The sequence below is a fragment of the Gymnoscopelus braueri genome, assembly GCF_963280865.1.
Source record: "Gymnoscopelus braueri genome assembly, chromosome: 12".
NCBI classification, from domain to species: Eukaryota; Metazoa; Chordata; class Actinopteri; order Myctophiformes; family Myctophidae; genus Gymnoscopelus; species Gymnoscopelus braueri.
In genome coordinates this window covers 50956707-50969753 of record NC_137614.1, presented here as the reverse complement: position 1 = coordinate 50969753, position 13047 = coordinate 50956707, and the positions used below count along the sequence as shown (strand labels likewise).

At 43.2% G+C, this 13047-nt stretch overlaps 1 protein-coding gene across 1 annotated transcript in view; it reads right to left on the bottom strand.

The window, feature by feature from the left end:
• Positions 1 to 567: 567 nt before the first annotated feature.
• Positions 568 to 13047, bottom strand: part of plxna3 (plexin A3) — a 182182-nt gene continuing 169702 nt past the window's right edge. Inside the window, exons 30-39 of the mRNA XM_080445057.1 lie at positions 13029 to 13047; positions 9738 to 9897; positions 7802 to 7905; positions 6385 to 6481; positions 5936 to 6013; positions 4760 to 4872; positions 3664 to 3833; positions 3166 to 3378; positions 1286 to 1436; positions 568 to 704 (exon numbers count right to left, since the gene is read on the bottom strand). The exon at positions 13029 to 13047 is cut by the window's right edge and continues 128 nt beyond it. Of these exons, the coding sequence (XP_080301183.1) occupies positions 609 to 704; positions 1286 to 1436; positions 3166 to 3378; positions 3664 to 3833; positions 4760 to 4872; positions 5936 to 6013; positions 6385 to 6481; positions 7802 to 7905; positions 9738 to 9897; positions 13029 to 13047 (1201 nt within the window). The 3' untranslated portion in view covers positions 568 to 608. The remainder of the gene's footprint in view (positions 705 to 1285; positions 1437 to 3165; positions 3379 to 3663; positions 3834 to 4759; positions 4873 to 5935; positions 6014 to 6384; positions 6482 to 7801; positions 7906 to 9737; positions 9898 to 13028) is intronic.

Below are 13047 nucleotides of genomic sequence, written 5' to 3'. Positions count from 1 at the left end.
TCCGACCCGGGTCATCGATATCGAGGTCAAGTTAACAGCACGTGGAGAGGTCACGCTGGCCAGGTGGTTTTGGAGTCGTTTAGAAACTTCCAGACGAGGTTCATTAATCTTCAGGACAGGCAGATCTTTTTTTTTTTTTTTTGCGTTCACCAGTTAAAACTTCATGACTCGACCCTAAGAATCTTCAACCTAGTTTCCAGATCCCTCCACAGCCACGCCCCCCTCCCCTCCCCTCCTCGCCGTTCGTTCACCATGGCTGGTTTCCATAGTGACGGTGAAGCAGATTTCACAACTGTTTGTTTACACCTGCTGTGAAGTCTAGAATCCAAATCAAAACTGCAAACCAGGAGTCAAGTTGAGTTTTAGCTCCGTCTGCGAGTCCATCCAGATGGCTTTTTTGGAAGGAACGGTCGGCCTCTTCAAATCAACTTCAATTAACAAATCGACTAAAAAAGGGCCAGAGCAGTGGCTGTGAGATCCATCAGTTCATCATCCCCCCCCCCCCAAACCCTAGTTTCCCCCCCTCTCCCGTTCCACCTCCCCCCATTCATCCATTCACCCACCCATCCATCCATCTATCTGTCCATCTGTCCGTCGGTCTCCTGCTCTCAGCTGCTTCCAGACATCAGGTTGATGGCTTGCTCCAGCTTGTGTCTGAGCTTGTGTTTACGGCAGTATCCATCCCTGTCCAGCGCTGTCAGGATCTGTGAAGGAGGGACAAGGTTGACGTGATTTAAAACCATGTGTGTTGTCATTCTCCAGTCCGTCCCGTTATTTCAAGCCATTAACTGGACATGAATGATTAGAAACCGCAAAGTAATTATAAATAATATAGATCTATTGATTAATACAGTTGTAAAGAGTTGGGATGTAACAATATTGTCAATCTCTCGATAAATGTCTCGATATTATCGTGGACCTAAAATGGTTCCCTGATAAACTGTTGGTACCAACAGTTTCTCCCCAAAAAGTACCTTTTTTCTCCCCAATTTAGTTGTTATGCCAATTAGCACCTCCCCCACACACATTTCTGTGTTGTATCCAGTGGTGGAAAAAGTACTGAAATTCTTTACTTAAGTAAAAGTACCAATACTGCAATATAAAAATACTCTGTTACAAGTAAAAGTTCAGAATTAAACATTTACTTGAGTAAAAGTACCCAAGTATTGGCATAAAAATGTACTTGAAGTACCAAAAATAAAAGCACTAAATATTTACCACCCGATGCACCCCAAGGTGCTGAGAACATTCCACAACGTTCTCATCAACGTGGAGACACACTCACCTCCTCCTTGTACTTGTTGATGTAGAAGTAGAGCTCACTGAGCGCGCTCAGTGTGTTGAACTCGGTGCCGTGGAGGCGCGACTGCTCCACCAGGTAGGCGTCCATGTCCTGGTCGCTGATGGCCGGCATCTTAGAAATGTCCCTGTAATACCTGCAGCACACACACACACACACACACACACACACACACACACACACACACACACACACACACACACACACACACACACACACACACACACACACACACACACACACACACACACACACACACACACACACACACACACACACACACACACACACACACACACGTTCATGTTACTATTACAGTTCTCAACGGGCCTGAAAATTAAGGCCCAGCCCTAACTACTGGGCCGGCCCGAGGCTCGGCCCGGCCCGAATAATGACCATCATTTTAGGACCAAAAACCCGACAAACCCGAAAAGGTGTCATTATGTGCTTAATTAATGTCCTCAAAGTTACACATCCAACAAGCTTTGAACTGAGCAGATTGGACCTTCTGTTCCAGAGATAATGGCCAAAACATCTTGAAAACGGCCACTTCTCGCCGATTTTCGATTGAGTTTTGGCCATTGTCTCCCGTTCTTCTTTAACCCATTGAGACCTGAAGCCGATTCTACATGTCTCCTAAATCCCAACAGTTTTCTGAAAAACTTATGTTTCTATATCAGCGGTGCTCAATCTTTTTCATGTCAAGGACCCCCAAAATTATATGTATTTGGCCGCAGACCCCAGTCAAAATATCTTGTTCCAGGGACCCCCCAGAAGCAACGATTTGAGTTAAAAATGTTCGCTTTAAAAATATATATATTCAAAGATTTGCACACATTTTCACGATTTTTCAAAAATAGCAGATCTACAAGCTCGTAGCGCGGCACTCGGTGCCGCGCTACGAGCTTGTAGATCTGATATTTTTGAATAGCCCAAAGTGTAAAATAATGCTTTTTAGCTCAAATCTAAAAATGACACAGTTCCAGGTCTTAATGGGTTAATAACACGAGCTAGGAAAGTCGGACGGCGACAAACTAGATACCCGAGTAAAGTTCACATTGAACTGCATCCAACTCATCCACTGCCATTTCCGTCTGCCTTACCGTTAGGCCGCTAGGGGCAGTTGAAATGTCTTTTTTGGGGGTTATAGATTAAAAAATAATAATAATAATCACAGAACCCGAGTAATTAGCATAGATTTTGGGCCCCGGCCCGAAAACGTCGGGTCGTGTCGGGTTCTGGCAGAATGTGAGAACTTCTTTGAGTTACTATACTTGTGAGGACATCTTGGAAATGTCACCAATACCTGCACACACACGTTAACCCATTAAGACCGGGAAAGCATCTGTGTCATTTTACCATTTTCTTTGGCTATTCAAAAATAGCAGATCTACAAGCTCATGCATGAGCTTGTAGATCTGCAAAAAAAAATGTTATCATGAAAATGTGTGCAAATCTTTGAATATATATATATTTTAAAAAGGCACATTTGTAACTCAAATCTTTGCTTCATGGGGGTCCCTGGAACGAAATATTTTGAGATGGGGGTCCGTGGCCAAATATATATCATTTTGGGGGTCCTTGACATGAAAAAGCTGATATAGAAACATACGTTTAAAAAAAAAAGAACTGTTAGGATTTAGAAGATATTTTGTAGAATCCCCAGAAGCAAAGATTTGAGATACAAATGTTTGCTTTAAAATATATATATATATTCAAAGATTTGCACTAACTTTCACGATTTTTCAAAAATATCAGATCTACAAGCTCGTACATCTGCTATTTTTGAATAGCCAAAGAAATAAAAAAACGGGTTAATGTTACTATACTTTGTATGTTGCGAGGACATTTAAAGCAGTGCTTACCTCTCTACCCAGCTCTTGTAGTTAGGAATGTCTTTAGCGTACAGCAGCTTGTTGGACGGGGAGTCTTTCCCCAGCCTGTGTTCTGACGTGGAGCAGGAGTCCATGAAGGTCTGGGCCACCACGGAGAGACAGGCGTCCGTGATGCTGCTCTTATGGATGTCAAACACAAACTGAGGGTTCTTGATCACGTTCACCCAGAACCTCAACGGAAGACTGGACAGACAGACAGACAGACAGACAGACAGACAGACAGACAGACAGACAGACAGACAGACAGACAGGTCTCTTATTAGATTTTTGTTTATAATACAATAATAATAATTTAATGGTTCCTTGTGTTTTAAAAGGAAATTACAAAGTGTTAATTTGGAAAATCCCATAGTGTGTGTGAGTGTGAGTGTGTGTGTGTGTGTGTGTGTGTGTGTGTGTGTGTGTGTGTGTGTGTGTGTGTGTGTGTGTGTGTGTGTGTGTGTGTGTGTGCGCGCGTGCATGTCTCACCAATTACTCTTCCATGTGTGACGGACGTCTGGGTCAGTGATTTGCCGTTTGTCTGCCTGTTCGTCCAGGAAGTCAAACATGTACTTGATAGCCAATGGGAGCGCAGAGCCGCGGTGCGCCGTACTGAACACCGTCTCAAACAGGTCGTCCACAAACTTCTGCAGCGTCCCCTGTGGGCAGGAGGACCAAACAACACTTATGGTAAGTACAATCAAAGATAGCTTAATTTAGGAAGATAGCCGATACCGCATTTCGCCACTAGGGGCGAAATGATACACAAATGGATTCCTAAGTGGGTGCCGTCTGACAGCAGATCTCACAGACTGATGTCCTATATGTTTACTGGTGCTAGATCTTACGAGAGTGTGTTGCGGGGACGGAGAAAGGCTGATGATACAGCTGATTTTATCCTGATTTGTCTCTCTGAAAAAAGCCATTTTAGTGTCAGAATCAAGGACCCAGTATGCGCCTTAGAAATTGAGTCTATATAGGAAGTGACAGTTCATATGAATGGCCTGTGGTTTCGCTGTTTTACCCCTGCTGGTGTCAGAAGAAAATGTTCTCCATTCAAGTGGGTGGGTTTTTGCCAAACTTTAGACTTGATTTTATTACCTTAATAAACATTGTCATAAATACTATATGCTTCCAGTCGCTAGTTTAGTCGCTTCTTTCAATCACCATGATATGCGTTTTGCTAAATTATGGTCCCATTTATTTTAAAATTGATGATATAGTAGGGTATGGTGTAGGAGGGGCGTGGCTGCCTTGTGATGATTAGATTGACAAGCTACACAACCAATAGCATTCATTCCCCACCCCCGCTCTGGTCCCAACCAATAGCATTCATTCCCCACCCCCGCTCTGGTCCCAACCATTCATTTCCGGTTGCATAGGATATGACGCGATATAGAAAGATGGCGGATTTGAAATTGCTGAAAACGAGGCTTCATTTATGGTCTGTAGAGTCTATGGGCGTAACTTTGTCCATTATTTTTTACAGTCTATGGTGTGTATGCGTGCGTGCGTGCGTGCGTGCGTGCGTGCGTGCGTGCGTGCGTGCGTGCGTGCGTGCGTGCGTGCGTGCGTGCGTGCCTACCTTAGTAGCCAGTAGTCTTGTTAGGTAGATCTCAGAGACCATCTTACTGCCCCGGTCTCCTTCCCTCTGATCACTGTGTTCATGGTTCTTTACCAGATGCCACAGTTTAGTACCTACACACACACACACACATACACATTTAACACTATTAGTACCACTGCTATTAACGCATTCAGTGCCAGACTTATTTCTGGTTGTGTTGTCCCAGTGCCAGAGCCAAAAATTCATTGTAAAAAAAAAAGTGCTTAGGAGCCGAGATACAGCCTTTTTCAGTAAGAAGTTAAACAAGAAGTGAATGGAGCAGCAAATCTTCAAATCATGATATCTTGGGTTCTGAATTTTTTTTTCAAAAAGATTTATATATATTTTTTTTAATGACGTCTTAGACGTCACGTGGCGCTCAGGGCTTAACAATGGCGATTAAACGTGACGTCTTAGACGTCATGTGGCACTGAATGAGTTAATACTGGTCACATGAAAACGGAGCAGCCATAGCTGAATGGGTAGAGAGGCCGCCTGGGAAGGTTCCAGGATGGATTCCCGGCACCCAGCGAATGTGTTGAGGTGTCCCTGAGCATAATCTCTCAAGGACAGATTCAGAGCTACTGAATCTGTCGGGAGGGCCGTTCAGAACATGTGATCATTGGCCTACAAGTGGGCGGGCCTTAGATCAGGAAGTAAGCCCGCGCTTTAACCAATCAAAGCCGCTCCGGTCTCCACGGAGTTCCACGCGACCCCACTTTGGGTCACGGGATAGTGTCACGGAACCCATGGTGGAAGAAATGTTATCCAGTGGGAATGAAAACATAGGCGCGCCACCGGAAGTGGAGGGCTGAGGGCAGACCAAACGCCGGTTTCCTGTCGGCGACGTTCTATTTATTCACTCCCCCCAGAGTCAAATGCAAAAGTGAAAAACGCTGGGAGCGCCGTTTTTCTTTTTTTTTTTACTGGGATCCCAGATTGCCCTGAGCAGGACACTTAACGACCCCCTCCTCCCCCCTCCCCCCTCCCCTCCCCCGCCCAAGTCTGACCAGTTGGGCAGCAAATAGCTGAATTTCAACCATGGGATCAAATAGGTCTAATGCTTATTGTTGTTAAGGAGAACAATAATAAAGTGTGTGGACAGACAGGCATATCACTAATAATAATAATAATAATAAAGTTGTATATTGTGACCTGTTTCCTGATCAGGTGTTATCATTGGAGCCCTGGACCTCAAACTGTCTGGACTGCTGGACGTGCGAAGTAATGACTCTATGGAGAGAGAGAGAGAGAGAGAAGAGAAGAGAAGAGGAGTGCGGATAGGAGGAAAGAGTAAGAGATGAGAGGAGATGTGTGGGGAGAGAAAGAGATTGAATATTGATCAAACAGAGACACAGTCATTCATCAAACTGACTGATAGAGAGAGAGAGAGAGAGAGAGAGAGAGAGAGAGAGAGAGGTATCTCAGGTGTGTTATCACTTCCTCTGATGTTGTTCTTATGTTAAGAGAAAACTTCCTCCGTTCAATAGTTTCAAAAAGCCTTACATGAAAATAACATACATATTAATGTGTGTGCGTGTGTGTGTGTGTGTGTGTGTGTGTGCGTGCGTGTGCGAGCGTGTGTGTGTTTGTGTGTGTGTTACCGTAGCGGCTGAGCGAGCGTGTGAAGGTGAAGGAGTTGGCGATGTTGTAGGCTGACACCTGCTTCTGCACCAAGGCTACCAGAGAACCATCTGTCACCTAGCAACACATCAATCAATCAATTAATCAACCATTCAGACGTCAACAAATTCAGAGTGTATGCGCGCGCGTGCGTGCGTGTGTGTGTGTGTGTATGTGTCTTTGTGTGCTTATGTATGCATGCATAAGTGTGTATGGGGGTGAATGGTATCATAATTCCGTGCAGGTGCATGGAATTATGACACCATTCAGGAATGTGTGCGTGCCTGCCTAATTATCATTAGGTTCATTAATACGCGTATATACACATGTGGCGCGTATACACACGTCTAAATCTCAAAATACGCGTTCGTGTGCGCTTGACAAATGAGTGTTACACAAGGCACAGCTTGTTATTCATCAGGCTCTGTCCTTGTTTCGGGTCAAGGAACCTTTTGAAAGGAAAAGTCGTGCTAGACGCCGGGGATGCGACACATGACACTCATGGGTGGCAAACCTTGCACCGGAAGTTCGACGAATTACAGTGGATGGAGAACGATTGCGACCTTTGTCATATAATCAGTTCAGGAATATAAAAGAAGACATATCACAGGACGAGGTTGTTTTCTAATCACTTGCTTTTCGATGTGCACAGTACATAATTTTATTGAGGCATCTAAACAGCGGCAGGTATCGTTTCTGTATCGGAGGTTTCTGTATCGGAGGTATCGCGAGATTTGGCTGCCAGACAGGAAATGGTGGACAGTCTCGCGATACTTTGGCTGTTCAGAAACATACTTTGTGCCCTTTAGATACCTCTATAAAACTATGCAGTGTACACATCGAAAAGCAACACAGCAGAAAACAATGTTATTGTTATTTTATAAAGGTCTCAATCGTTTTACTACTATTTGTTCATAAGCTGTCCAACCGGCTCTCATAGGCTCCAATGTTATTTCACTGAACTTCCGGTGTGAGTCTGTCTGCCACCCAGTGTGACGAATTTGCCGGCTGGAATTGCAGGATAGAGAAAATGACGTCGGTGTCTCCTCCCTTTCGAATAAATTCCTTGTTTCGGGTCAGTTTCTCATCATTTCATTTGATTGGTTTCAGCAGCAGATTTGAACCGGGAAACACAACACCTTCATAATGTGTTTCCCGGTTCAAATCTGCTGCTGAGCCAATCAAATGAAGCTATGAGAAATTGACCTATGAGAACATGACCGGGAACAGGAAAGCCATCTTTGGGTATAGGGAACTACAGTTATGCACATAGTATAGCTGTGCAATACCCTGTGTGTGTGTGCGTGTGTGTGTGTGTGTGTGTGTGTGTGTGTGTGTGTGTGTGTGTGTGTGTGTGTGTGTGTGTGTGTGTGTGTGTGTGTGTGTGTGTGTGTGTACCTGGTAGTGAACCAGTGTATTCAGTCGTTTCCAGTCACTTTCTATCTTCGTTGTAACGTCTTCATCCTGAAGAATGATTCTAGTCAACCTGCCCTGCCGCCATTCTGAAACACAAAAACACACAATTTATATAAATATTATATTATTATATATATAATAAATATGAATATACTGTACAACTAATAATCAGTCGGTAGCGATTTGATCACGGAGCAAAATCCTCAGTGTTCATTTAACTAATGAATGGAACCAAATGGACCCGTCAGTCAATTTTACTGTTGATTTTACTATTTGAAAAATGTCCCAAACATACTGGCTCACTGGCCCCCCCCTCCTTTTATGTCACTAACATGAATTTAATCAGTATATTTTAATTTAAAAGTTTTAGTTGCACTGTTGTTCCGTTTCAGTTGTTTGAGTGTTGAATGTTTAACCCATTAAGACCTGGAACTGTGTCACTTTTTGATTTGAGCTAAAAAGCATTATTTTTACACTTTAGGTAAAAAAAATAGCAGATATACAAGCTCATAGCGCGGCACCGAGTGCCGCGCTACGAGCTTGTAGATCTGCTATTTTTGAAAAATCGTGAAAATGTGTGCTACTCTTTGAATATAAATTGTTTAAAGCAAACATTTTTAACTCTATTCTTTGCTTCTGGGGGTCCCTGGAACAAAACATTTTGAGATGGGGGTCGGCGGCCAAATACATATCATTTTGGGGGTCCTTGACAAGAAAAAGTTTGAGCACCACTGATATAAAAACCCTATGTTTTTCAGAAAACTGTTAGGATTTAGAAGACATCTGTAGAATCGGCTTTCAGGTCTCAATGGGTTAATGCAATGGAAACAAGCCTCTGGCTTTGTGTCTGTCTCTCCCATTTGGCATGTTCTCAGCTTGTTGGAGTGCCTGTATTCAATCAATCAATCAATCAATCAATGACTTTTCTCATGATCATAGTTAGTTTTGTAAACCAAAAATACAGTCTTAGTTAGTTATTATTTTACTTCTAAGACCTTGTTTTTATTTTTATTCTAGTAGTTTCTGTTATTTTCATAAGGTGTGCAGGGCCGGTGCGTCCATACAGGCAACTGCCTAGAGCGGCGGTCTGGAGAGGCGGAAAAAAGTGTCGGACAATTAAGTAGTGGTGTAGTTTTCTGAAATGAATGATGACACTTTGCGCGATCGGTATTCTATCACTTCTTTGTCGTTTGCAAGTCACATCACTGTCTGTTTGCATGAGTGAATTAACCTTGTGATACTGTCTGTCTGTCTGTCTGTCTGTCTGTTTGGAACTGGGAGAGGTGCGGCTGTTAACCCTTTAAGACCTGAGGCGATTCTTAAAAATGTTTTCTAAATCCTAACAGTTTTTTGAAAAAAATCAAAAACTTTTTTTTTCAAGATTTTTCAAAAATAGCAGATCTACAAGCTCATAGCGCGGCACTCGGTGCCGCGCTATGAGCTTGTATATCTGCTATTTTTGAATAGCCAAGTAAATCTAAAGTGACACAGATGCGTTCCAGGTATTAATGGGTTAAACTGACGACACTCGCAGCTAGAGCGGAGGTGCTCTCCCTTATAGTTGAAAAGTCAAGTTAATGCAAAAAAATAAAAAAGCAGTCAGTCACACACTACAAAATGCTACCAAATAAACCACCATCAGTGCTGCAGTTTAGAGGAAAGAAGGTGAGAAATGTGTGCTATCTCTGTTATATGTAGCTGTTGATATTTTATAATGGAAAAAAAGAAGGAAAACAATTTCCCGCACGTGCATCAGAGAAAGCTTGCGGCAATTGGGTCTGCACCGGCCCTGAAGGGGTGTGTGTGTGTGTGTGTGTGTGTGTGTGTGTGTGTGTGTGTGTGTGTGTGTGTGTGTGTGTGTGTGTGTGTGTGTGTGTGTGTGTGTGTGTGTGTGTGTGTGTGTGTGTGTGTGAGTTACCCAGGTCCATGTCGTCAGCCTGGGGCCTCTGGGAGAAGGAGACTTGTTTATAGACGGCGTCCAGCAGCTTGTCTTTGACCTGCGTCACCGTGTCGCAGTTCAACACCTTGACCGGCACCTCCGTGCCCACCTCCCCCTCCGGCGGGATGCACATCAGAGTCTGCACACACACACACACACACACACACACACACACACACACACACACACACACACACACACACACACACACGTTACATCATTAATTTAGCGGGAGGATGATGTCACTGCATGTATTCCTACAGGCTGGGGGGGAGGGGGGGGGGGCAGCACGGAGTGTTGGGCAGGAGTACATTTTCTGTACTTTTACTTCTACTCAGAGGCAAATATTGTACTTTTACTCCACTACAATTATTTGAAAACTTTAGTTACTAGTTACTTTTCAGATATACATTATTACATTATAAAACATACATTAACCACTTCAGCCCTATTTTATACCTCAGCTATTTGAAAATAGCCGATCTACATGCGACACGTTGTGAGCTTGTAGATCAGAACATTTCGGTACTTTTACTTTTGGTACTTTAAGTACATTTTGATGCCAATACTTTTTGTACTTTTACTCAAGTACATTTTTTATTCTGGACTTTTACTTGTAACGGAGTATTTCTATATTGCAGTATTGGTACTTTTTCTTAAGTAAAGAATTTGAGTACTTTTTCTACTACTGGGGCTCCTCACTGGCAGGTCAGTAGGATACAACAGCAGTGAAAACACACAGATGTGTGTGTGGGGAGGAATGAATTGGTATGACAACTAAATTGGGGAGAAAAAGGGCTAAAATAATAATAATAATAATATATTGTTGCACTGTTGTTTTGTCCAGTTGTTTGTGTGTTGAATGTTATAATGGACCACAATGGAAACAAGCCTCAGGCTGTTTTTATGTCTCATCCATGTGGGGTGTTGTACTGCCTGTACAAACTCATCAATACAAATATTTAATCAATCAAAACATCTAAACACACATAAATAGAGTTTATATTATACCCATATACCACAGTTTACATGTGAAAACATAACCCAGAGTTTAAATTCCATTAACTGGCATCTGTCAAACTAACACAATGAATTACTGTGCCTCTATCAGTGCTATATTAAAACATCTCTCTGACCTCAAATCAACACATTCTTCCAGAAATCAGATGTATTTTTCTTTAAGTAAACTGTGTTGTGATGGTGACTCATTGACTGTGAGGTTCAGCTTGACACGTCTCTCTGTCTCTGAACCACCAGATACTCATTAAGCTGAGCTAGCAACGCTAAATTAACACATTCAATCCAGGAACGCATCCGTGTCATTTTAAGATTGCCGTGCTATGAGCTTGTAGATCATTTGTAGAATGTAGAGGTTGAAGAACATTTGTAACTCAAATCTTTGATTCTGGGGGGGGGGGGTTCTTGGTTGGATAGCCGGCACCATTTACCATGAGAGAGAGACAGAGAGACAGAGAGACAGAGAGACATAGAGACAGAGGGAGGGAGAGAGAGAGACAGACAGACAGACAGACAGAGAGAGACAGAGACAGAGAGACATAGAGACAGAGGGAGGGAGAGAGAGAGAGAGAGAGAGACAGAGGGAGAGAGAAAGAGAGAGAGACAGAGAGAGAGAGAGAGACAGAGAGAGAGAGAGAGATGCAAGCCCACGTGTGATTAAGACGTGGGCTTAATCAGTGAGCGATAAGGAGAGGAAGAGAGTGTGATGCCGGGGAGGAAGAAAAGATAAGCCTGATTTATACTTCAGCGTAGGACCATGTCGCTCGCCCAAAAGAGCAACCCGTTTAAGTCAGCAATAGAAAAGAGCGGGAATCAGACGAGAGAGCGTCTCTCAGTGTGTGTGTGTGTGTGTGTGTGCGTGCGTGTGTGCGCGTGTGTGTGTGTGCGTGTGTGTGTGTGTGTGTGCGCGCTGACCTACTTCCATCAGACACATGGTCTCTTTCAGTCACACTATTGATCAGTGGGAATGATTAATAGCGCAGACATTATAGACCTCATCAATACCAATGATATCAGGACAGTGATCGATAGGTCGGCCATTACGAACCCCTTCACGAGCGATCAATAACCCTATTGATGTCACCACTCATAATAACATCATCTTTTATCTGACAAACACACAGACACATAGATAGATATATGTGGTGTGGTTAGCTAGTGTTTGTAGGGTATTTGTAGCGTGTGTGTGTGTGTGTGTGTGTGTGTGTGTGTGTGTGTGTGTGTGTGTGTGTGTGTGTGTGTGTGTGTGTAAGTAGGTCAGAGTGGCTTATTGTCGGTATCAGCTGAGAAGGAGGGTGTCTATCCCTTTTTCAACGCCCGCTAAACCAGGGATACTTCAATGGCTTTAACCCTGAGGGCCACATTAGAGAAAAATGACACGGGGCCAGGGGCCAAATTGATAAAAATTGTGGTCGTAACGGTGACACTGGAACCTCGTTTATCAATGGAACGTATATACTGTAGAAAACCAGCGTAAACTAGAGCCCAGGAATCATCTTATGACGAGGCTCAGGTGTGATTTATCAAAGGGTTGCATCCTGTCAATCACAGCGTACGAATGGACGTGTGTTGATACATCTGGCAGCTCTGCAACCGATCTGTTATTTAACCCATGAAGACCAGGGATGTATCTGTGTCATTTTAGCTCATTGCACGGCACCGAGTGCCGCGCAATGAGCTTGTAGATCTGCTTTTTTTTTTTTTATCGTGGAAAATTGGGGCAAATCTTTGAATATATATATTTTTAAAGCGAACATTTGTAAAATATTTTGTCCCAGGGACCCCCCACAGAAGCAAAGATTTGAGTTAAAAATGTTCGCTTTAAAAAACCCTATACATTCAAAGATTTGCACACATTTTCAAGATTTTTCAAAAACAGCAGATCTACAAGCTCATAGCGCTGCACTCGCGGCACTCTTAAAATGACACAGATGCATTCCTGGTCTTAATGGGTTAAATAACACACCTATAACATGCCCTTCTTTTACAGGTACATAAGATTTAAATTTTTTTTTTATCTTATATTAAAAAAAATCATTATTTTTTTAATGATGATTGATTGGGGACTAATCAAAATGTGTGGCCCTGATGTGGGCCCCGGGCCTGAGTTTGAGTATCACTGCGCTAGACCCCTGGGAGACGGATTGCTGAGGTGTAGTGCAACACCTACTGTACCATCAGCTCCCAGTACTTACCGCACGACAAATGTGTGTGTGTGTGTCTGTGTGTGCCCGTGTGTGTGTGTGTTTGTACCAGCTGCTTGTAGTCGATC